This window comes from Channa argus, chromosome 14 (genome assembly GCF_033026475.1).
Source record: "Channa argus isolate prfri chromosome 14, Channa argus male v1.0, whole genome shotgun sequence".
In the NCBI taxonomy this organism is placed as follows: Eukaryota; Metazoa; Chordata; class Actinopteri; order Anabantiformes; family Channidae; genus Channa; species Channa argus.
The window spans coordinates 1,223,333-1,246,428 of NC_090210.1; the positions used below are offsets into that span (position 1 = coordinate 1,223,333).

Consider the following 23,096-nt stretch of genomic DNA (forward strand, 5'->3'; position numbering starts at 1 on the left):
GTCATTATCAGACTCTGGGAAGAGAATAATTTAATTCCAGGTAGTGAATGAGAGGAAGAGAATGCGGCAGGGCCATTTCTGTTGTCTGCAAAAAGGTCTAAAGGATGATTTAAATGTGTAGTAGATACACCAAAGGAAACATTAAATACGTTTTTTGAAGTTATTTCTGAGTGTCCTGGGAAAGTGTGGGCTTTCATTTATGGACATTCACAATTTTTTCCCATGGCAAGAAACCTATAACATTTCATTCAAACATGTAAATAAGAGCTCCAAATGTAAATTTATGGAAGATTATGACCATTTTCCTTTGGTTGAGTTTTGTACTTAGGGCTGCACTTTTCATCTTACCATGTTTAGTTGGTTTGTCTCAAATGTTTACTGTAAATTTAGTCTGCTGTGACTTGAGTTTTATACAATGCTTCACTCCTTCCCCTTTTCTCTGTTAAATAAAGTTCAAAGAAAAGGTTTCCAATATACTGTTTTGGACCAGAACTCCTTACATAATAAAGAAGATGGATTCATATTAACATACTGTACTGTATTGCTCTGTTCTCTAAACACAACATCTACAAGATCATGTCTTGCTTGCCTGTTTTTGAGTTTTCCTTTTTGATTCAAGTGATGATGGACAGGCGTAAATGCGTCTTTTTGAAGAATTAAAACTTTGAAATTTAGTTGAGATTAATGTTTTTTAGTTTTTAACATTGTGTTATTAGATACTTTATATGGTGAGGTTTTGTTGTAATTTTACTGTTTAAACTAAATGGAAACATTTAATTACTTTTGTGGGATTTCTACTTTGGAAATAATAGAGACTTTAATTGCCTTCTCTGTACTTCAGCACGTGGATTCTTATCATGAGCTTTACATGATTTTTCTTTGACCACTGAAGAGCAATGCATCTAGCATTGCAGACCACATTGGCTTTGCAGGCAAAAACATACTTTGGACTTGAACAATCAGTTAATAATTGCCCAAAGTAAGATGAGCCATTTTCTTTACTTTCATTTCTTCTCTTCTCTTTTTTTTTTGTAGTTGCCCAGATCCTATAGCCTCAAGAAACAAATATCTATCCACACACCCTTGACTTCCCACACTAGTCCCCAAGTAAACATAAAAAGAGTGATTTGCGACCGCACATTGCAACAAGCTAAGATGACTAATGATCAGGTTTATCAACTCTCTTGTTTTGCTCTGACTGGGGGCTGATCAGCAATGTGCAGTCCAGGGAATGTTTTCTATGAAATTCACATACATGCCTGTACGCATGCCCCCCTACGCACATGCATACAGTACTGAAGTTGAGTTATAGTGTACTGGAGCTGCCACTCCTTGCTCCAAGAGGCAACGCATGGACATTTTGTGACATCAATACAGCTGGAGGAAGTGAAGCAATAGGTAATTAGTCTTTGTCACACTATCAGTTATGTCACTGTTGGCCTCACCCTTGAGTTTAGGCACGCTGCAGACAGTAAGCTGTGCTTTTAGGGCTTGATGAGTCAAAATTGAATGGTTGGCCAAACATGGTTACTAGAAATTCCCTACCTGCATATTATATTAGTCACTAGCTATTATCTGTCTCTACTTGCAGAAAGATGGCCTGAAAGATACGTAACATTTTATGACACATTTATAACAATGATATATGACATTTTATTGACCTTTGTCGAAGGTTGTTCTGTTAGAAGAAACTATAAAGCCATCTTTCAGTTCTATGTTTGTACAGCATCACCTTGTTCCTTTCTCATATGTTGCAACCTGATTAGGAAGTCAGTCTACAGTCATAGAATCTCAGTTCATTTACCACCTGCAGTAAAGATCTGAAACCAGCAATTGGTTTACTGTGCATCTATCCTGGTTGAGCAAATAGCTGTTTGAATGTCACTCGGAGGAAACTTGTTAAACCTTTAGTCATGCAGCCTTTACTGCACATCATAAAGATTAACAGAACAAAACACTGAGACAGGAAGCCGGCTGCATGTATGAATCTGGGCAATGTGCATAAATGCACAGCGTATGGCATAACAACAAACCAATTAACCATAATTAGCATCGCTCTTAGCAAATAGTCATCTGGGTTGTCCAAGTCAGGTATTCACAGCTGCACAGTCATGACAACCTTTTTGTTTCTTACAGTTTGGATTCTCAGTCTGAGTAATAATTAGGGGGATAATTACATCTCACACAGCTCCTCTAATTAAAACGTCCAGCTTGCTTTTGCTTGTCTGCCTCTGTTGCCTGGGCATTTGGGCTGCTGCACTGCAGGGTTCATGTCAGGGGGAACCCTTAGAGACAAACTAATGAGGAGGAAGATGAGGGAGGGCAGCAGACTGCTGTTTGTGCCTAATTCTCACTGATTCGATGCACCTTGCTGTAAGTTTGCGTGAACTCAACACAACAACGTAAGTGAGAGCCACAGTGGAAACGGAGAACTAGAAAATACTTGCTTCTGATATCATCTAAAAGATAATACGGTGTGTTTCTTGTCATTTCTAGAAAAGTCAGACATGACTCAGTGCAGTTTAATCAACTATTATGTACATTGTTGGGAGGTGTGTCTCAAAACCTAGAGCACATGTTATGGCTTTCTTCGCAGTCAAGAGCAGACACGTTGTGGAATGTGGCCCAAGAGACATTACACCTGCACCGTAATTCCGTAATTTACTGTAATAAAAAGGAAGCAACTTTTTCCTTTTCTGACTCATCACTCAAGTTAACCTATAAATTACACGTTGTAAGAGAAAAATGAGTTATGATGATGTGCGTGTGCAGATTGCTTGTGTGTATGTGTGCTTAAGTGTTATGGGGTGTCAGGGTGTAAAACACTCTTCGTCTTCAGTGCCAGTCATAACCTGTCTGACCAGTTCGTGATAAATGAACAGAGGAAGACAAATTGTCCTAAGACACACACAAAAACTAAATTGATTAAGAAAAGCCCTATTGTGTCTATTGCACTTATCGGCAATAATGTCTTCCTTTTCAAAACATTTTATTGCACCAGACCAGATGGGCTACACTATGAGTCCTTTGAGGCTCTGTATTAGTGACTATTGCAACTGAAAACTAACGAAAATCCATAGATCAGCATTTGATTTAGACCCCACATTGAGTTATGTCTTGAGCTCGACCTGCAATCCTTTACACCTTACCTGGGCTGAAGTTAGGCTGACACCAACAAGCAGAAATTCTGTCAGCGATCCCATGGAATCTGTGACACGCCAGATCTGTTCTCCGAAATGACACAATTCTGGTCACAGTGGTTGTTTTTAACTAGCTTACAAAGCAGTGGAAAGACTCAGGCCGTTGCCAGTATAAATACAGCCAGCTCACTTTGACTCATGAGCCAGAACTCACTTTGTCTCGGAGATTTCATTCCTATTGTAGAGGCAACCCAGATCGCTTATTTTCACACGAAAGTTATGACTGCACAGACCAAGTTCCCAAATAAACACTCGCACACATACAGAATGGCATAAATTAAGCCAGTGTCTTACATACATCTCTAAATGCTTTTGTGACACCTCTGCAATTCCAGATGATGCACAGGCAGTTTGCATTTTGTATGTTAGGCAGCACCGTAACAAATCTAACAAATTCTCCATTTTTCTTTCCTGCAGTATGCCAGGGCATCACCAACCGTTTAAACCTCCTAGGTTCCAAAGACGATCACTATCTAAACATGGTGAAAACCTACAGCAACTGCACAGTGGTGCTGGAAAACCTGGAAGTCACCTACATGGACGAGCACCGTGACCTGTCCTTCCTCAGGGTAAGCACTAAACTCTCTTAGAACATACCAGGTGCAAAAAGGCTCCTATCTGTTTTGATGATATAATACCAGTTTTCCATGCCATCTGTGTCCTAGATCTCTGCAGGCTTGTCACTGCACTTATCGCTTTAGTACAGATAATTAAAATCAGCAGAGTGAGTCCATAGTGACACATGATTCAAGTGAGTGTTTACAACCCTCTGGCTTCAGTTTTGCTTGAACTGTAGCTGTAAAGACAAGATTGTGAATACTGGGCAGATGTGATGAAGGACCACACACAGTCGCATGCAGCCGTGCACACACAAACAGAAATAACATACAGTCAGCACATAGCATGCAGTACACATGGAATGGGGTTGACATGTCAGCACCAGCTGCTCATGAGTTACAGTCACTTGATAAATACCACTGACCAAAACATGATTTCAAACATTAGAGAACCACCAACTTTGCGCATTGGGTTCTTAAGTTCACAGCTAAGTTTTCTATTATTATTTTTTTTCTTCCAGTCTATTGAAGAAGTGGGCGGATATGTCCTGATTGCCCTCAACAACGTTTCCAAGATTCCTTTGGAGAACCTGCGTATAATTCGAGGTCATTCTCTCTACGAGGGAGAGTTTGCCCTCACTGTTGTTGCCAATTATGCCATGGACACGGACACCAGCGTGCTTCTTCTGACCAGCCTGACAGGTAAGCTTAATTTGACATTTTCTCTAACATTGTTGTTACAAACCTCATCGTTATAATAAACCTATAAATATTGACAGATTGTCATGTTATTTTTTTTGTTGCAGAAATTCTTAAAGGAGGTGTAAAGTTCAAGACCCACCAGCTATGCAACGTGGAGACAATACAGTGGTACGATATTGTCAACCCTGAGAGCAAACCCAAAATGGAGCTGCCAGTGGCTACCAACAACCAGCTCTGTAAGGAACTCACTTTGCAGCAGAAGAGAAAACATGCATTAGGAATTTCAGGGGTGTGTAGTAAAAATTGTAAAATGTTCATTATGGTTTGCTTCACAGGTAAAAAATGCGACTCAAGCTGTTTCAATGGATCATGCTGGGCACCTGGTCCTCAAAACTGTCAGACTTGTAAGCTCCGATCTGTCATCAGGTTTCAGCTCAATTAAAACTGTAATGATTTCGTTAATATATCATTGTTAGTATACGGAATGTACATGTGTACAGTGTGATGAAACACTAAAAGTTTTATCATGTTTGGAGATATGCAGGCTTCTATACTTTACTACTGAGCAATTTTGCATTAAAGTTTTAGTTGGTTATTAACATTTTCACTGCAACAAAAGATGAAACTAATTTGCAAATATGCTATGTTAGTACCAAAATGTAAACATGCAAAAGGTTACGATTTGTAGTTTTAAAATCCACAATAAAAAATGGACTCGCTGCTTCACTCCACTCATTTGCCACCTTATTATCTCCAGTGACGAAGCTCAACTGCGCACAGCAGTGCTCTAAAAGATGCAAAGGCCCTTCACCCAGCGACTGCTGCAGTGAACACTGTGCCGCAGGCTGCACAGGACCACGGCCCACCGACTGCCTGGTGAGAGAAAAAAGGCATTTTTATATACAGGACAGCAGTAATGATGTGAATGAGGAACTGGGGGGAGAGACTTCATCGCCAAATATTTTTCATACTGTATTATATTTGGATGAGAAGCCTTCCACTAAACAAAGCCCTCACTTAGCAGCATCTGTTTCAAGTATTATTATTATTATTATTATTATTATTGTTATCGGTTTCAGCACCAATGTGACATATAACTGCTGATTAAATCTTTTAATCTTGAGTATCAGATTCTCTCTGTCTGTGCAGCTCCGAGGATTAGGCTGGGATAGAGGAATGCAGTGTTATCGTTACCGTGCGGCTCTATTTTGGTCCCAATGTACTGGATGACTGTTGTTTGTTCTGCAGGCCTGTCGGGATTTTCAAGATGATGGGGTGTGTAAGGACTCCTGCCCGGGCCTCCATCGCTATGACCCGAATCTGCACCAGCTGGTACCTAACCCACATGGAAAGTACAACTTTGGAGCGACATGTGTCAAAAGCTGCCCACGTAAGTATGACTAAACTGACTTTTCTCAGTTGTTTGGTATTACAAGCAAATATTGTTTCTAAACTTACATTTTTGTATCACAAATGAAAGCACGTACTCCAGCTACCTTGGCAGTTAGCAGATTTGCTTCACAAAGTAAAATATATTCTAGCATGATTAGGAGCTTTTTCGTGTTATGGTGTGTTAAACAAGTGTCTCAGTTGTCTTTAATGGTTGTCAGACATGCAGACATTTGTTTCAGTTGAATAATAAATGGGCAAAGAGAGGAAATGATTTCAGTTTCAAAAAACTGTTCTTTCTCAGTTAACATATAAAGGTCGATCCTTGTACTACCCTGTCTATACTCTGTGACCTGTATTCTATTCAATTCAATTCAACTTTTATTAATATAGCACCAATTCACAACAAAGTCATCTCAAGGCACTTTACAAAATAAAGTCAATACTAATGTAATTATAAAGAAGGCCCACACCATTGCCCCTTGAGCAAGCCTATATGCAACAGTGGAGAGGAAAACAGAAAGACAGAAGAGACAGAAAGACAGAGACACAGAGAGACAGAAAGAGGGAGACAGAGAGGGAGAAGCACAACAATGGGAGAGAGACATACACTTGATCTCATGCAGTGGGAAGAGAGGAGGAAAGGAGCTCAGTGCATCTGGGGGTGGGTCTCCTAGCAGTCTAAGCCTATAGCATCATGATAAGTGGAGGGTAATTCCAGTCAGTACTCTTGCTGCAGCATTTTGGATTAATTGTAGGCTTTTTAGGGATACTGGATAATGGGGGATCCCGAAAGTAGGAAATTACAGGAGTCCAATCTAGAAGTAACAAATGCAGTTTTTCAGCATCACTGTGACACAGAATGCTCCAAATTTTGCCAATGTGGTGTTGGTCATAAATAACTTTGAAGTTCCTTGCAGTAGTACTGGAGGACAAAGCTAAATGGCCTTTATATAAATAGCCCTTTTCTACCTATTTGCACTCAAAGCTCTTTAACTGCTTTTTATTCACGATTCGCAATCACAATCTAATGCTGCTATGCAGCTGGCCTACACTCACGGGAGCAACTAAGCTGGGTTTCAGTGTCTTGCTCAAGGACACATGTGACCAGAAGAGCTGGGATCGAACCAACAACTGCGGGATTGGTGGAGGATCGCGCTACCTTCCTCCACCACAGTCGACCTGTGCCATCTAGAGTAATGATATGGTTAAACACATTTCTGAGATGTTTTTGCCCAAATACTATGACTTCGATTTATGCATAATATTTTTGCAGAATGCCACATTTAGATTGGTTTTTGATAGATATATGTTTTCACTTCACTTACGGTAAGTGTTGAGTCTTCTGTAATTATGAAATAAAGAAGCATACATTTTGCTGTCGTTTCAGATAACTATGTTGTGACAGATCATGGAGCGTGTGTGCGTGCATGCAGTGGTAACACATATGAGGTGGACGAGGGGGGAATCAGGAAGTGTGCCAAGTGTGACGGACTATGTCCAAAAGGTATGAGGCAGCGGTGGACGAAGTCCCATGTGCTCTTACAATTTGTATCCGTTCGATAGTAACATTGTAGTGATCACTTGTTTACATTACGGGGCATTTACATATTCGCTTGTTGTCTGAAAGCTGTGCGTATTGATACCACCTGTTTGTTATAGGAAGCAGGGTGTCCTGCTGCTAGTAGTCAGTTAGTTTAGCACGTAACCATTTATTAGGGTACAACCATGCTTTGTATTTTATACAGATGACTGACTGCAGGTTCATAGTGAGCGCAGAGACTCAAGTGGTTTTTATTCTTATTTAATATTATGCAAATATAAATATTCCCCACATTGCTGCAACCCATATAATTATGTTATAAAACATGGCTTCCCATTATAAACAATGTAATTGTATGGAAAATATTAAAATTAGCACCACATTGACCGACTACAACATGACAACTGCCACTTTCATGCTAATGTAGCACTGTTAGTTTAAAAGGCAAAGAGCCCAAAACTGTTTCACTATTGTTATTTATGTTTCAAAATTGCTCATAGTGTGTAATGGACTTGGAACAGGAGACCTGACTAACACCCTGTCTATCAATGCCACCAACATTGACACATTTAAAAACTGCACCAAAATCAATGGGAACGTTGCTATCATCCACACATCGATTCATGGGTAAGTGAAAACACCATTGTTTGCCTTCACGCCCATCTTTATCAGCTGGGCTGCATCAACTGTTAAAGATTACTGGGCATCTCCATCAGTATTCAGTAACATGGGTTTGCCTGTTTTGTAGGGATACATATACCAAAACGCCAAAAATGGATCCTGCCCAGCTTGATGTGTTTAAAACTGTGAAAGAAATTACTGGTATGACTCTACAACAAAACATGAGTAATCCACGACACATTAAATGCACACTGAAGAGTTTCACGATTACCAAAAATGTGTTACTTCAGGATACTTGTGGATTCAAACCTGGCCAGATAACATGAGGTCACTCAGTCCTTTTGAGAATCTGGAGATCATTCGAGGACGAACAAAGCGGTATGTTTCTTGTAAAAAAAAACAAAAAACAAAAAAAAAAAAAACAACCCCTCCCCCCAAAAAACAAAACAAAAACAAAACAAGCAGATTCAAAACCACTAGATTAAGTTTGTTTGTATGTTTTTTCTTCTCTTCATGTTCTGCATTTTACATTTGACAGTGGTAGCCGGAGTGTGGTGATGACCCAGCTCAAGATTAATTACCTGGGCCTTCGCTCTCTCAGAGAAGTCAGCGATGGAGACGTGGTCATTGTTAAGAACGAGAACCTGTGTTACGCCAATAAAAGCCATTGGACAAGACTTTTCAAATCTGAAACCCAAAGTGCCACCATAGAGGATAATGCTGATGCTGCCACATGTGGTACAGTAATTTTGTGTCCCCACACCAAGTTTGGATCAGTTCCTTTAAATGTTTTGCTGTCTAGCTTCAGATCATACAGTGCAAAAAACTGATTGAATAGTTTAAGTCTACTTTCACATTTGGAACATTTTTCAAAAAATCTTATTGAGATTTTCATTTTCAGGTCTATGGAATAACACTTGTGACAGGAAGTGTACCACAGACGGCTGCTGGGGGCCAGGCGCAGATATGTGTTTCGCCTGCCGTGACCACAGCCGTGATGGGAGCTGTGTTGACTCCTGTAATGTCCTGGAGGGGTAAGGGACGATTCTGGGTTTTGCTGCTTTTTAAGCACTGAAATATGTCATTCCTCATTTAGGACAAATTAACAGTCTGAACATCAAATCTCTGTGCTATATTTTCCTTCTCTATGGTCTTATTTTCATATCATGAGCATTTCCATATTATGACATTAGTTGAGTTGGGGATTTTGTTATTGAAAGCAGTGCTAAGACCAAATGTGATCCAAGGTATTTGGAAGTTAAACCTCCAGTAGATCAAGACAAAACAGAACATTGCAGTTTCATTCACATATGTTTATCTCTGCAGATCTCTGTCAAACATTAAATCTCAGCATGTTTACAATTTAACTTTTGTCCTCAAAAAAGGGATCAGGAAATTCACTTAACATGTAACACTTAACATGTTTTTATTTTGCAGAGAGCCGCGAGAGGCAGTCATAAATAAAACTTGCATGAAGTGTCATCCCGAGTGCCAACGCGTGAATGGGACCACAACATGCACTGCGCCTGTATGTGTCACCAAATACTGAACTATTATTACGAACCCCCATAAAAGCCAAACCCCCAGGAGTGTTGTTAAGCAGCTTTGTGGAGATTATTTATAAATACAAGATATCAACAATAAATATTAGAATCAAGCACCACAAATGAGACAATAGCTTTTTATGAATCCTTGTTCAGGAGTGTTAGTGCAACCAATTGCCCCATCAGCAAAAGCCCTAAAAGACTATAATGCAGTGCTGCCACAAGACATGTTGAGTTTTGAGTAGGGGGTGTGGTTGCATGGTCCAATTGGGTTTCTTCTTTTACCCACTGATAATCCCTTCTTTGATTGAAAACAAGAAACAAGTTCAGACGCCTGTAGAAAGTAATTCTAGCAAACATAAGGGTATGAAATATAGTCCACAGGTTGAGAAAGGGGCATAATTAACAAACGTATAGAATTACAGCTTTGGATTGCTTTAAGTGTTGCAGAAGAGTTTCATTGGCCTAAACTAAAGCATCTAACTTGACTGGGTGGTTTTCATAACATTTGCATTGTTATGAAGAAGATAGATGTAACTTTCTGTGAGAAATTATTACTATGAGACAGAGCAGTGTCCATAATATTTAGTACTTCTCTCAAGAGGATTGTAAACATCGTGAGTCTTAATTTTGACTGCCAGGGTCCTGGAAACTGTACTAAGTGTGCCAACTTCCAAGATGGACTGTTCTGTGTCCCTCGTTGTCCCCAAGGCGTGCCAGGACAGGACGACATGCTAGTGTGGAAATACGCAGATGAGATGAAAGTGTGCCAGCTATGCCATAAAAACTGCACTCAAGGGTGAGACAATTGTTCTGCTGAACTGAGAATTGGCACTGTATTTCCCTGCAAACATTTATCTGTTGTAATACTGATGCAGTAACCTGACCCAAGCCAAAAGGTTCAGCTGTGGTTCTGTCAGCACAGAGTGCAGAGCGATCCGTTTTTAAAATGAGGCTGTTTTTGCTGAGCTAAATGTTGAAATTTGACAAATTTAGAGACGTCCTGTAGAACAGGATAAAAAGCTTTTTACAATTTTTACATTTATTGTTCTGTATCAGCTCCTTTTATATCGTGGATTCTAAATGTTTTCACTACTTCTGTTTCAGTATTCAGGGGATACAGGTTAGCCTGCTTTATAGAACACAACAATAATAACTTTGACAATAATAAAAGCAGGCAGTTCAAAGTGACGGAGTAGTATTTCCACTGCTCGTGTATGTGTAGTAGTTGCACAGTGTTGGTGGCAACAATGATTGGTGGACAGTAATTGCAGTTTTTTGTCAGGGTTTAATTTGTTCTATGGAAACAAAGCGACTGTATAGTTACATCAGATTCTTTGCATTGCTATGTTAACAGGTGCGCTGGACCTGGTCTTGAAGGCTGTGAGATTAAACAGTAAGTAAACAGTAATCATGCTTAAGGGTAGACTGACTTTTCCCAAGTCAGACATTTAAATTTAACCTGTCCTTGTTAAATAAATTCACGTATGTGCTCTGTTTTCTATGTGCATTCTTAAATCAGCTCCCACCTGTCTTTCATACCTAGTGGTCTCTCCATGATTGCCGCTGGTGTAGTTGGTGGGCTGCTGGCTGTTCTCATTGCAGGCCTGTCTGTCTTTGTGTTGCTACGCCGACGCCACATCAAGCGGAAAAGGACCATGCGTAGACTCCTCCAAGAGAGAGAGGTAAGATTAGCATCTGAGTCACCGCTTCAATCAATTTACAGATGAACACCTGTTATATGGAGAGGTTATGATTTTTACTTGTTTTTTGTATCTCGAAGAAGATAGAAAGTGCAGCCTTTAGGATAAAATCATGTCTTCACTATAATATTTAATTGAATATTGAACTACTTCAGTATTTTTTAAAGAAAACAAAATACTGTGAGACAGTATTTTAAGACACTAATTTGTTTTTCCCAAGTTGGTCGAACCCCTGACTCCAAGTGGAGAGGCACCAAACCAGGCACTGCTGCGGATCCTGAAGGAGCCTGAATTTAAGAAAATCAAAGTCCTGGGATCAGGGGCTTTTGGCACAGTTTACAAGGTAATAACATGCCTTAGGTCGGTGTGTCAAAACACCTTGTCGTTGCAGTTTCACTGCTGTGCTGAGCTTTACAGAAGCTTATAACTGTACTGTATGTGCCAAGTTTATATAACCAACACCTCAGTGTCGTCAGTGTTTTCACTCATCTACACTTAAAATACTTTTTAACTTGCCAATTCAAGCATGAGTGACTTACCTTAGCTCTAGGTTTACATATCTATATTAAATTAATTTTGAGGTTATGTGTTCTCACAGTGGAAATGTTGCACTCACAAGTTTGGGCAACTCTCAATAGAGCCTTTTTAGTTCCGTTGCAGTCGTAGACCTTGAGGAGCAAGATATTTGTTCAAAGGGCTGTTGAGGCTTAAGATTTCGTTATATAGTTAGAAATAGGTTTAATGTATGTTTAGGGGAAGGACTGGGGATATGCATTTAGTTGGCTAAGGCTAAGCTTAGGTTTTGGCAGCTGTGAAAAAAGTATTGACATCTAAAGTTAAGTTATTACCAATATTATGCTATAAAATACCCTGTGTAAAATGTAATGAAGTAAAAATGTGCATTACACTATAAAATGTAGTGTGAATGAAGCATAAAGTACCTCAAAATTGTGCAGTACTTGACTGAATGTACAGTACAGGGTTAGTTTTTGCCACTGGGTTAAGGGTCATGTTTCAGCGCACTGCTTCAATATTTGTAATTATACTGTAATATTTTCATGCATTCACGTGTGTTCTTCTGATGATTTAGGCATTAAATTAAAGCCTGTGAAATAACGAATGTGTGTCCATGTAGGGTTTGTGGGTTCCAGAGGGAGAAGATGTGAAGATCCCAGTGGCCATCAAGGTTTTGAGAGAGGCCACGTCACCAAAAGCAAACAAAGAAATATTGGATGTGAGTTCACTGATTTATGTGGTACTTTTTAGACTCTAAGCATATGGTAAAAGAACTAAAACAGCAGTTCCTTTGAAATGTTATTTCCCAGTCTTATTCAATAAAGTGTGTTATGTGTAGGAGCACAGGAACGTGTGGGAAGTGAAAATATAAAAGAAACTCTACTCTACCGTACTGAGAAAGCAGCCTGTACAAAATGAATTATAAAAAGGACTGAATGTGCATCTCAGGTCTTGTTATACTGTGCTAGTGTTGCTCACTCACAGTAAATATGGGTGCTGTGATGGACCACTGTGTCTTCAGAGGTTCATGGCTTAAGGGCCTAAGAATCTTTCTTTTTAACGCTCAAGGCTTTTTTACTCAGACTCAGCCACAATTACAGAGCTGCTAGCAACGAAGTGGTTGTCATGTAGAAAATATTTGGGATACAATTAATACAAACATGGCAGGAAACCTGCTAATTAAACTCAAAGTGCTGTTTGTGCTTGTTGGAGGCCTTTTGTTGGCCAGTGAAGATTATCCCCATACTTTTTTCTTTAAGTCCTTTTTTTTTTTTTTTTTTTTGGTGTGACGACAGAAACGTTCCACTCAGAGCTGATCCACATGAAATACAGTTGGCTGAGCATGCCTGCTGCTAAGATACGCGTGTCTCAACACTGGATATCCTTGCAAATGTTCTGCTTCTCAAGCTATTGAGTAGCAAGATAAATGCGTACACAAATACTTGTTAAGTGGAAGATCCAACACTGTGGGATTTTTGTCTTTATTTACCTTTTATTCATTATTGTGAATCACACATTGTTTCTTTATCACATGCACTAGAGAAGTAGGTTTTGGTCTTTCTGTCACCTGATTGTCACAAATGATATTAAGCAGGTCTATATGCCCACTGCAGGAGGCTTATGTTATGGCCAGTGTGGAGCACCCCCATGTCTGTCGCCTGCTTGGCATTTGCCTAACCTCCACAGTGCAGCTTGTCACCCAGCTGATGCCCTACGGCTGCCTGCTTGATTATGTCAAAGAGAACAAAGACAACATAGGCTCCCAGCACCTGCTTAACTGGTGTGTGCAGATAGCCAAGGTAAGTGAGAAGCCTGGTAAAAGCATCGAATTACATAATGGGATCTGTTCAATGGGTCCACCCCGTACATGGCCAGCTAAAACCTATCATGGATTTCAGCTCTTAAATATTTTTTGATCAAGCAATAAATAAATATAAGATAGCGAGTGAAAAAAACACTGATCTTATGTAATAACGCATACTTCAACATTTGTTTGATAAAAGGGTATGAACTACCTGGAGGAGCGCCACTTGGTACATCGTGACTTGGCAGCCAGAAACGTCCTGGTGAAGACTCCACAACACATCAAAATCACTGATTTTGGTCTGGCCAAACTCCTCAATGCAGATGAGAAAGAGTATCATGCAGATGGTGGAAAGGTTGGTTGGAGATTCAAGTAGTTTACAGTCTGCAGCAGAGTGTGGCTATTAAAAATATTACAGGATAATAAAAGATTCACAAAATTTGGTTTTAATATACGAAGATAGTGAGCCAAATGTTGTGCCCCTCTTTTCCTATAGACTTATAGTCTTTGACTGTCCTGGCACTAAACCAATCCTAAATGTGGACAAACTTATTTGTGTATTTATAGCATTTCAAAAATCTATAACTATTTACAGATGATTCTCTTTAGATGAATGCACTTCTTGGTGTCATGAACAATAGTATTTTTATACTTGCAGTTTTGCTCTAGATTGTATCTTATGTAAGTGTATATAAATAGTTCTGTCAGTCAACTGAGTTCTAAGAGAAATAACAGATCAGGTCCCCATAATATACTTAAGCCCACAATTTTATATGTATAATAATATTGATCAGTAATTTTGCATCGATCATCCAACTGCTTATCCTCGTCAGCTCACAGGGAGAGTCACCCTGGACAGGTCGCTAATCGATTTCAGGGCCAACACAGATAGACAACCGTTCACAATCTGATTCACACCTACGGACAATTTAGAGTCACCATGAATCTAACACGCATGACTTTGAACTGTGGGAGGAAACCCATGCAAGCACAGGGAAAAACTGCAAACTTCACACAGAAAGGCCACAGCCGACCAGTGTATTCATACTGGGGACATTTTCCTGTGAGCCAGCAGCTAATCACTCCACCACAGTGCTACCAGATCAGTAATGTCGTACAATAATAATTTTCAGTCCATTCAGTTCTGAGATTTTAGAGCAGTTGTGCAGATGTAATCAAAGCAACATAATGTAGTAATCATCCCAGGTAAATTGCATATTGGTAAGCTACTGGAATATGTGGAGATAATTGCACTACTACTTTGTGATTCACAGGTACCAATAAAATGGATGGCACTTGAATCTATCCTGAACAGGACGTACACACACCAGAGCGATGTCTGGAGTTATGGTAAAGACTTGTGCTGTTTGTTGGGAATTCTTGCTCTGCCTCTAACCCAGAAAGGTCTAAATTCTGCATGCAATATTACAGACTGATCTTGAATCCTTGTGTAACTTCATGTGTGTTAACAGCTGGGCCTCTATAAGTATTAGTGACAGTCTCACTAGAGAAATATTTCTTCATTGCTAAAATAAAGCACCACAGGGTCAGTGTTTTGATCCCTGCTCCCGGATACATGTTGAAGTTTTCTTGGGCAAGACACTGAACCCCAAGTTGCTCCTGGTGGGTCAGATGAGCACCTTGCATGGCAGCCATCGCCATCTCTGTGTGTGTGTGTGTATGTGTGTGTGTGTGTGTGTGTGTGTGAATGAATGAATGAGTGAATGGAAATCAACATTGTAAAGCGCTTTGGATAAAAGCGGTATACAAGTGCCCATTTACTATATATGAGAACATCTTGCTTGCATCTGCAATTTTTAGGAGACTTTTAGGAGACAGGTAGCACACACCTACACACCAGCAGTCTCAGATGGACAGTATCATGTCAGAAGAGACTTGGTGCTTATAAACAGTCCTTCCAGCTCAGCAGGACACAAATGAACAGATTCTTACACAAACGCACAAACACAGATAGAAACCAAATGCATCACAGCTTTCTTGAACCAAATTCTTGCTTCCAAATTTTTTCATTAAGGTTTCATAATACCTTCCACTTAATATGGCAAAAGCATCAGCGGGCCCTGGTAGAGGTGACAGGCTTCCTTTCCTCGTTTTTCTTTCTTCTGTTTGTCCAGCAGAGAGATGTATCCTGCTCACTCCCACTTCTGCAAGCAGAGCCAATTTGTCAACATGGCTGTTTCGATACTGTGTGATATTTGAGCAGCTTACATTCTGTCCCCTTCATTTCTTCTTTTTTTTTTATTGGGAGCAAATAAAATGAGTAGCAGCTCATCAAACTGACACATACCAACTGTCATTCTGTCTGTAGGCGTAACAGTTTGGGAGCTGATGACATTTGGGACCAAACCATATGATGGGATTCCAGCCAGTGAAATAGCTGGGGTCCTGGAGAAAGGAGAGCGCCTTCCTCAGCCACCAATCTGTACCATAGACGTCTACATGATCATGGTGAAATGTAAGCTTGGTGGGAGGCTGCCTGTGTTTGTTTTTTATACTATACCTCTATGATATTGCAATTTTTTTTTGTTACAGTTTTATAATGTTTATAGACCAAATGAGTGGTTATTTGAGAAAATATAAGGCAGAATAATCAATTAAAAAAAATAACAGTTTTGTACAGCTACTACACACTGAGTATGATCTACTTGGGGCGACTGTGGCGCAGGAAGGTAGAGCGGTTGTCCACCAATCTCACAGTTGTTGGTTCAATCCCCGGCTCCTCCGGTCACATGTCGAAGTGTCCTTGAGCAAGACACTGAACCCCAACTGTGTGTGTGATTGTGAGTGTGAATGGGTGAATAAGAAGCAGTGCAAAGCACTTTGAGTGCCAATAGGTAGAAAAGCGCTATATAAGTGCAGAACATTTACCATTTTAAACACATTTTATTAGAGGAGAACGTAAATGCTTTGAAATAATTGTTATAGTGATGAAATTATTAGGCCAATGCACTTTCATTGAGTATTGAGTCTGTGTACTACGGGAGAGCAGTCTAATCCCAGGGTTGTTGGTTCTATCCTCCCCTGCTGTCACATGTGGAAGTGTCCTTGAGCACTGAACCCCAACTTAGTTGGTCCCGGTGAGTGTAGCCCAGCTGCAGTGTTAGTATGTTTGTGATTGTGAGTGAATGAGAAGCAGTGTATAGCATTTTCGGTATCAATAGGTAGAACAGCGCTATTTAAGTGCAGATCATTTACCATTTTACCACCTCTGCATACATGTATAACATTTTGCTGCATGTGTGGCTGTATCACTGCAGACTGCTAAGAGTGGCCATGCATTATGAAGACCACCAGTGTTAATGTTGCGACTGCTTGGTGTATATGCAGAACAAATGACACAAGGTGCATAGATGTGGGGAAGTAGGCTGAAAGGATCAAAGTGCCAGCAGCACGTTTCAGCAAACAGCCAAAATAAGATGTACATAGTAAAATACATTTAAAAATAAATTTGAAATAATGATCAATTAAAAACAACCAGTCATATACAAACCCATGCTCCTCGAGAGCTGCTGCCTTGCTTGTTTTCCAAATGTGGCCCTCTATGTATCTAATCCTCTCTCTCTCTCTATTTTGTTAAATCAACTTACTTTGATGATATCTGCTGATGTGTGTGTTTAGGCTGGATGATTGATGCAGACAGCCGACCACATTTCCGGGAGCTAATAGCTGAGTTTACGAAGATGGCACGCGATCCAACCCGCTATCTTGTCATTCAGGTATGATCTCACCCAAGGTATTAATTATATTAGTTAACTTTCTTAAAGTTGCAGATGATTTTGTAATGAATTATAATCATCTAAGAGATGAAATAAGCTTAAAAAAGGTCATTTTTTTTTATTTTTTAACTCCAGGGTGATGATCGCATGCACCTGCCGAGTCCCACTGATTCTAAATTCTACCGCAGTCTGATCAGTGGGGAGGATATGGAAGATGCTGTGGATGCAGATGAGTATTTGCTGCCACAGCATGGATTCTTTAGCAGTCCAAGTATCTCCCACACACCACTGCTTCACTCCACAGTAAGCTTTTTTTCATGTGAAAATGTAATCAGGTTCTGCCTCTGCCACCTGTTTGATACATTTGTTGTACCGTTGCCTAGATTTTGGCAAAAGAATGTATAAAAGATATAAATAATTAATATATGACTTTTTTTCTAATACCACTTCTTCTCAATACCTATAGAGAAAATATTTCTCAATAACTTTGAAAGATGACTAACATTTTAATAATAATACAATAATGCTGTAATTTAAAGACCTTTTTACCTTTCAACGGATTTCTGCTTGTCCCTTTAGGGGTCGCCACAGCAGAATGTGTTCCAAAAGTTGATTTGGCATGATTTTTTACAACATATGCTCTTCCTGCTGCAACCCCGCATTTTTTTTTATCCGGGCTCAGCACCAAGGTTGCCCTTGATGGCTAAACTTGTCCACACCTGGTAGGGTGGGATTCAATCCCACGGCCTTCCACATTCCTACCCGATGCTCTACCCATTGAGCCACCAGGCCCCCTGTCATTGTCCACCTATAGTGCTACATTCCATTTAGTTGCATTTAGCAGCTGTTGACCTGCCCCATCTCATTTATTTCTAACCAAACAAGATTATACAGAAATCTGAGAAATTTCATGCCCAACAGAGTAAATTGGAAAAAGTGTACAAAACGTTAATTAAAGATGCACACAGCAGGCCTGCTAATATCAACCTATCCAAACAAAGCGAAAGAGTATTTCCAGCTGGTATGGAAGCAGGGTAGAATTTCCCAGAAAAAACATCATTAATTGATTAAAAATGTGCACCACATGCTCCTTCAGTGCACACTTAACTGACATTCAGTCAGCTATTTGAGAATTTAATTCCGGTATTTTAACTGTGCTTTGGGAAAAGGGATTTCTGCATAAATCATTATGCTGTGAGTCAAGATGGGGGAAACATAAACACCCCAGGTCATTTTTAAGGTTGTTGAAAGCAATTTGGTTTTGCTTCATTCAGCAGAAGATGTCTAACTGAATGTGTATGATCTATATGATCTCTATAACAAGGACAACTGAACTAATTGGCCTGACTTGAACTTGTCATAACTGGCCTCAACTCTTCTTCCCCATTGGGACTTTTTGTTCTCTTTCTAACCTCTGCCCACTCGCCTTCATCACTATCCCCTCTCCCACATTTCCTCCCAGGTGCCCTTTGATTGATGAGAACAGAACGAGGCAAACTCTTCTAGCTCAGGTTCAGTGAAGGCCATGCGTAGGTCTGGCTCTTCTATCTGGGAGCATTGGCTGCCACTGACAGCCAGGCCAACCTGTGCAAGCTTTCAAGTTTGATTACCTCTGCAGGCAACCAGCTGATTCTTTTCAATATTTATCCAATAAGGATCAGCCCAAGCCTGCTTTTGTAATATCACTGTTGCAGCTTGGCCCTTAAACGGGTGAATTTTTTTTCTTAAACAGATGATTGCTCCTTCAGCCTGTTTGTTTTTCTTTTCTTGCTGAAAGTAATTGCGTTGCCACTGCTGTCAAGCTGTTCTCTTTATTCAATTGCTCTGGTTTAATGATGTTCACAGTCCTTTGACTCGAGAGTCTGACAGACACAACAAAGCTCATCAAATTGCGTGAATTAAAATTATTTTCTCAGTGGACTCTTATTTTGATGTGTAATCAGTTTGTGCAGAGATGACAGCTATGGGTCCTCGGATATTACAAAAACATTACTGTCACTATTCAGAAGAAATGTTATGTTCCCTGAGGGGCTTTAAAATAATTCACAATGACCAAAAAACAACACTTTAATAACTTTAGTAACACAAATTACAATTTCATATTAAAATATTTGTTGTGTGTTGCATTAAAAGGTCAGGCAAGTACATGTTTAACCTTTTTCAGTGAGTGAATTATGAACAATAGTATTTGCTGTTGTATCATGAGGACACATCCACTAAAGTTTTTTTTTTTTTCTATTTTGCTCAGAGTCTCAACAGCAGCATTGGAACATGTCACAGTAGAACTGGCTTATTGGTGAGAGTCAAGCCTTTCATTTTCACTTTTACAAAATATTTACTTTTACTATGTGTCACAGAAAGTACCCAAGCCCTAAAACAAAAAACTCTCTGTTTTGTTACAGAACGGGCTCCCGAGCAGAGACGGAAGCTCAATTCTCCGATATATTCCTGATCCCACAGACAAACTTTTAGACGATGCCTTCCAGCCAGCTCCAGGCAAGTATCCTTCAGTGGGATACAAATGGCTTTAATTCAATCTCCACTGGTCCCGCTGTTTGATTCGGGAAGGAAAAGCGACATCTAGTGGACAACAAACACACTTAACTGAAGAACATAATGGGTTCTCCATAACATTTGATGGAGTCATTTCTTCCGCTGCCTTTACAAGCCTATTAGTGCACAATTCTTAGACTTGGCATCTCTGCTGGGCAATTTAAAAGAAATATCCGCAGCATTAAGGCTGGGCTCACAACATTGGAACCTTGAATATGTATTATCATCTGCATAGTGTGCAGATGTGTTTCTGCTGTCTGCTTGCAACCTTTATAATGCAAGAAAGTACTGAATTCCTATTCACTGTCCTTTTGCTTATTGTTACTTAGAATAGAGTAGAAAACCACTTTTTTTTAGCCAATTTAGGTCATAATGCCACGAAGAGTATACCTTTCCAAAGAATAAAATTCAATACACACTCTAAAGTTATACCATATAAAGAGGGGCAGAGAGACCACTAGCCTGTGGGATAAATGACTCAGTTTTTAAAGATGGACAGATGATGCCAGAGCTCTGCAACTTGTTTCACTCCAGTAAAGTGCAATGTTTCATTACATCTTGTTGAAGTTTGTATCACATAAAGAAAACCACAATTAATGATGTCAGAAGCTTTTACAGGTGCTTTACTGAGGTAGAGAGTGTTGAGAGCTTTGCAGCTAAATAGGAAGTGAGAATCGTGGAAAAATATGCTGATGTATTAAAGGGCATAAGCTCCATACAGCTTCATCCCCACCTCACTACTCCTTTACAGCTTCTTTGTTGATTAAATCATCATGAATAAAATGCTAGTAAGGAAGAATATTGCAGACATTCCCCTATTATACATACATTGCCCATTCAGTTTGTCTATTGTAATTTCTAACACATTGGCCTTTTTACAGACTACATGAACCAGAATGGAGTCTCAGATGTGATGAATCCTAACTACCAGCACCCTGGTCCACCTCGCACCTTCCTTCCCAACATCTCTTTAAATGACTCAGAGACAGAGTACCTTAACTGCTTTAGGAACGGGGCTACCGGACCTGAGTATCTTAATGAGCTCCCATCCACTGCCATCCTCCCACTCACCTCCAATGGCACGGTCCACAGCATTCAGAAATACCAGCTGCAGAACAGCCTAGACAACCCTGATTATCAACAGGATTTCACCCCCACTTTCAAGACCCACACCAATGGAAACATTCCGGCAGCAGAGAATGTTGAGTACCTTGGTCCAGACTGAGCAGTTATTAGGTACAGACGAGTAATAGGAGACTATTTCTTATTCCATTAAGCAGGGGCACTGGTTTCTTGTACAGAGTATAATACAGAGTCAGGTGACATTTGTGCAGCTTTGTGTTTTCTTTGCATGCTGTCACACTTTCCATGTGCCATCTGTCTCATTCCAAAGTTTTTTTCTTACTACCCAACTATAACACCTTTTTTGTGATGAAAGCAGAATGCAAACTCACTCATACATGACTCACTTGACCTGAATTCAATTCAATTTAACGTTATTTATATAGGGCCAATTCACAGCAAAGTCATCTCAAGGCACTTTACAGAATAAAGTCAAGTCTAATAAAATGTATAGAGAAAACCCAACAGTTCCCCACCTGAGCTTTTTAGGACCAGATACATTCCATCCAAATGTTGTAATCTTTGTTCCTAAAGCATTGGATGTGAAAATCTCTAAATGCTGTATGTAATCCAGATGTGTAGGCATAGGGGTGCTCATAAAGTCATGGCTCTTTTTGTTTGTTTCTTTGTTTTTTAAACGAGGCAGAAGCTCTGTTGAAGAGAAAAAAGAAAATGGCAGCTCAGCCCCAAACACAACTTAAGGTACATATGTAGAATCACTAGTTAGAGACGCAGTCAATAAACAATATTGATACATTCGAATATAAAAGGTTGGGAATCGTGCGCTCACTTGATGCTAGTGTGAAATGTTTCTCTGTGGTTGAAAGAAGAAGATTGAAAGAAGTTTTGTTGTTTGTTTTTTTTTATTAAATACTCTTATCTGTTGGGGACGACAATCTTCCTGAAGAATGAGTGAATAAGGAAACAAGATGTTGCAATGTATAGAATGTGCAGTCAGTTTATTGGGGAATACTGGTGAATTTTATCATATAAATGTGTTATCCTTATGCTTCAAAGCAGTTTTGTGTGTATTACTATAGGCTATGTTGCTGAAAAAAACAGAGAATAGTTTCCTGTGCCCCCCCAAATGTGTGATATCGCTCCAACTGTGACGAAAATGTGAGAATAAATACAGTGGTCTGTGGCCACATTTATACTGCTGTGTTTTGTAGCTGCAAATCTGCAGGAATCATTTAACATGAAGCATATTTGTGTGGACCCACACAAAAAACTGAGCTTTTAAACATTGACTGATGAACAGTGACTGATTACCCCCCACAGATGGTATATTTTTTAGCAGCCCTGACTGTAATAAGAGCTTATGTTTTTACTTTTACACATTGACCTGGCAGTTTTTAGCTTATGGTTTAAAGTGCTGTCTTCATGTTTTAGTTTATGTGAATAAGTTAAAAATATAAGTAGTATGTCCCTGTAAAAATGAGCAACTATCTGAATCGCTTAATGTCATATCGGAAAATAAGGATGTTTCAGATGTTTGTGGTGTAATTATCACCACAATACTTATCCTTTTCAGTTTTTTTCTAATCATGAGTGTGTGTGTGTATATTTTTTGAAACAGGGTGTTGAAATCATATCTATGAACCTATATGCTCTTAGCTTTAAAGTCTTTTAGTTTTGCAAGAGCATTAACTTTGCAAATATTATTCCTAGTTTTAAAGGAATATTATACTGCAGCAAACTGTAAAACTACAGATTTTACACAGGTACATGTACAGAAAAGGACTTTTTGTTGTATTATGCCCCCCAAAATAGTCACCTATAATTTATGACTACAATGCTTTGTCACACTATACATGATTATGCACATATTTCTGAATTGTGATTATTTTATTAAAAAGTAAAAATGAATACATCTTTTTTTTTCTACGGAAATCTTTCTTGTTTGATGCTTGCAAAAGTTGAGATACATGGAGAAGGTCAAAGTTTAGAGTAACAAATTGTTAAAGTCCTTTACATTAAGGTTCAACTTGATTTTAGATTTAAACACTTTTTTGTGACAAAAGTATTTGTTACTATTGCAAAAACCAAAGCGAAGGAAGAAAACCTGATTAATCATTGATGGTTTAAAACAAACAACTAACAGT

General features: G+C 39.4%; 1 protein-coding gene across 2 annotated transcripts in view; it reads left to right on the forward strand.

Annotated features, from left to right (window-relative positions):
• egfra (epidermal growth factor receptor a (erythroblastic leukemia viral (v-erb-b) oncogene homolog, avian)) overlaps positions 1–22,864 on the forward strand; it is a 37,675-nt gene extending 14,811 nt beyond the window's left edge. Inside the window, exons 2-28 of one of the 2 annotated variants that reach the window (XM_067529339.1) lie at positions 3,618–3,769; positions 4,279–4,459; positions 4,564–4,695; positions 4,795–4,863; positions 5,217–5,335; positions 5,708–5,849; positions 7,239–7,355; positions 7,892–8,018; positions 8,140–8,213; positions 8,303–8,390; positions 8,551–8,750; positions 8,914–9,046; positions 9,450–9,540; positions 10,198–10,355; positions 10,914–10,952; positions 11,079–11,241; positions 11,480–11,602; positions 12,395–12,493; positions 13,389–13,574; positions 13,779–13,934; positions 14,854–14,929; positions 15,909–16,055; positions 17,219–17,316; positions 17,452–17,619; positions 19,565–19,612; positions 19,719–19,812; positions 20,751–22,864. In XM_067529339.1, the coding sequence (XP_067385440.1) occupies positions 3,618–3,769; positions 4,279–4,459; positions 4,564–4,695; positions 4,795–4,863; positions 5,217–5,335; positions 5,708–5,849; positions 7,239–7,355; positions 7,892–8,018; positions 8,140–8,213; positions 8,303–8,390; positions 8,551–8,750; positions 8,914–9,046; positions 9,450–9,540; positions 10,198–10,355; positions 10,914–10,952; positions 11,079–11,241; positions 11,480–11,602; positions 12,395–12,493; positions 13,389–13,574; positions 13,779–13,934; positions 14,854–14,929; positions 15,909–16,055; positions 17,219–17,316; positions 17,452–17,619; positions 19,565–19,612; positions 19,719–19,812; positions 20,751–21,094 (3,524 nt within the window). In that variant the 3' untranslated portion in view covers positions 21,095–22,864. The remainder of the gene's footprint in view (positions 1–3,617; positions 3,770–4,278; positions 4,460–4,563; positions 4,696–4,794; positions 4,864–5,216; positions 5,336–5,707; positions 5,850–7,238; positions 7,356–7,891; positions 8,019–8,139; positions 8,214–8,302; positions 8,391–8,550; positions 8,751–8,913; positions 9,047–9,449; positions 9,541–10,197; positions 10,356–10,913; positions 10,953–11,078; positions 11,242–11,479; positions 11,603–12,394; positions 12,494–13,388; positions 13,575–13,778; positions 13,935–14,853; positions 14,930–15,908; positions 16,056–17,218; positions 17,317–17,451; positions 17,620–19,564; positions 19,613–19,718; positions 19,813–20,750) is intronic. The other variant, XM_067529340.1, reaches the window with a different exon arrangement.
• Positions 22,865–23,096: the final 232 nt, after the last annotated feature.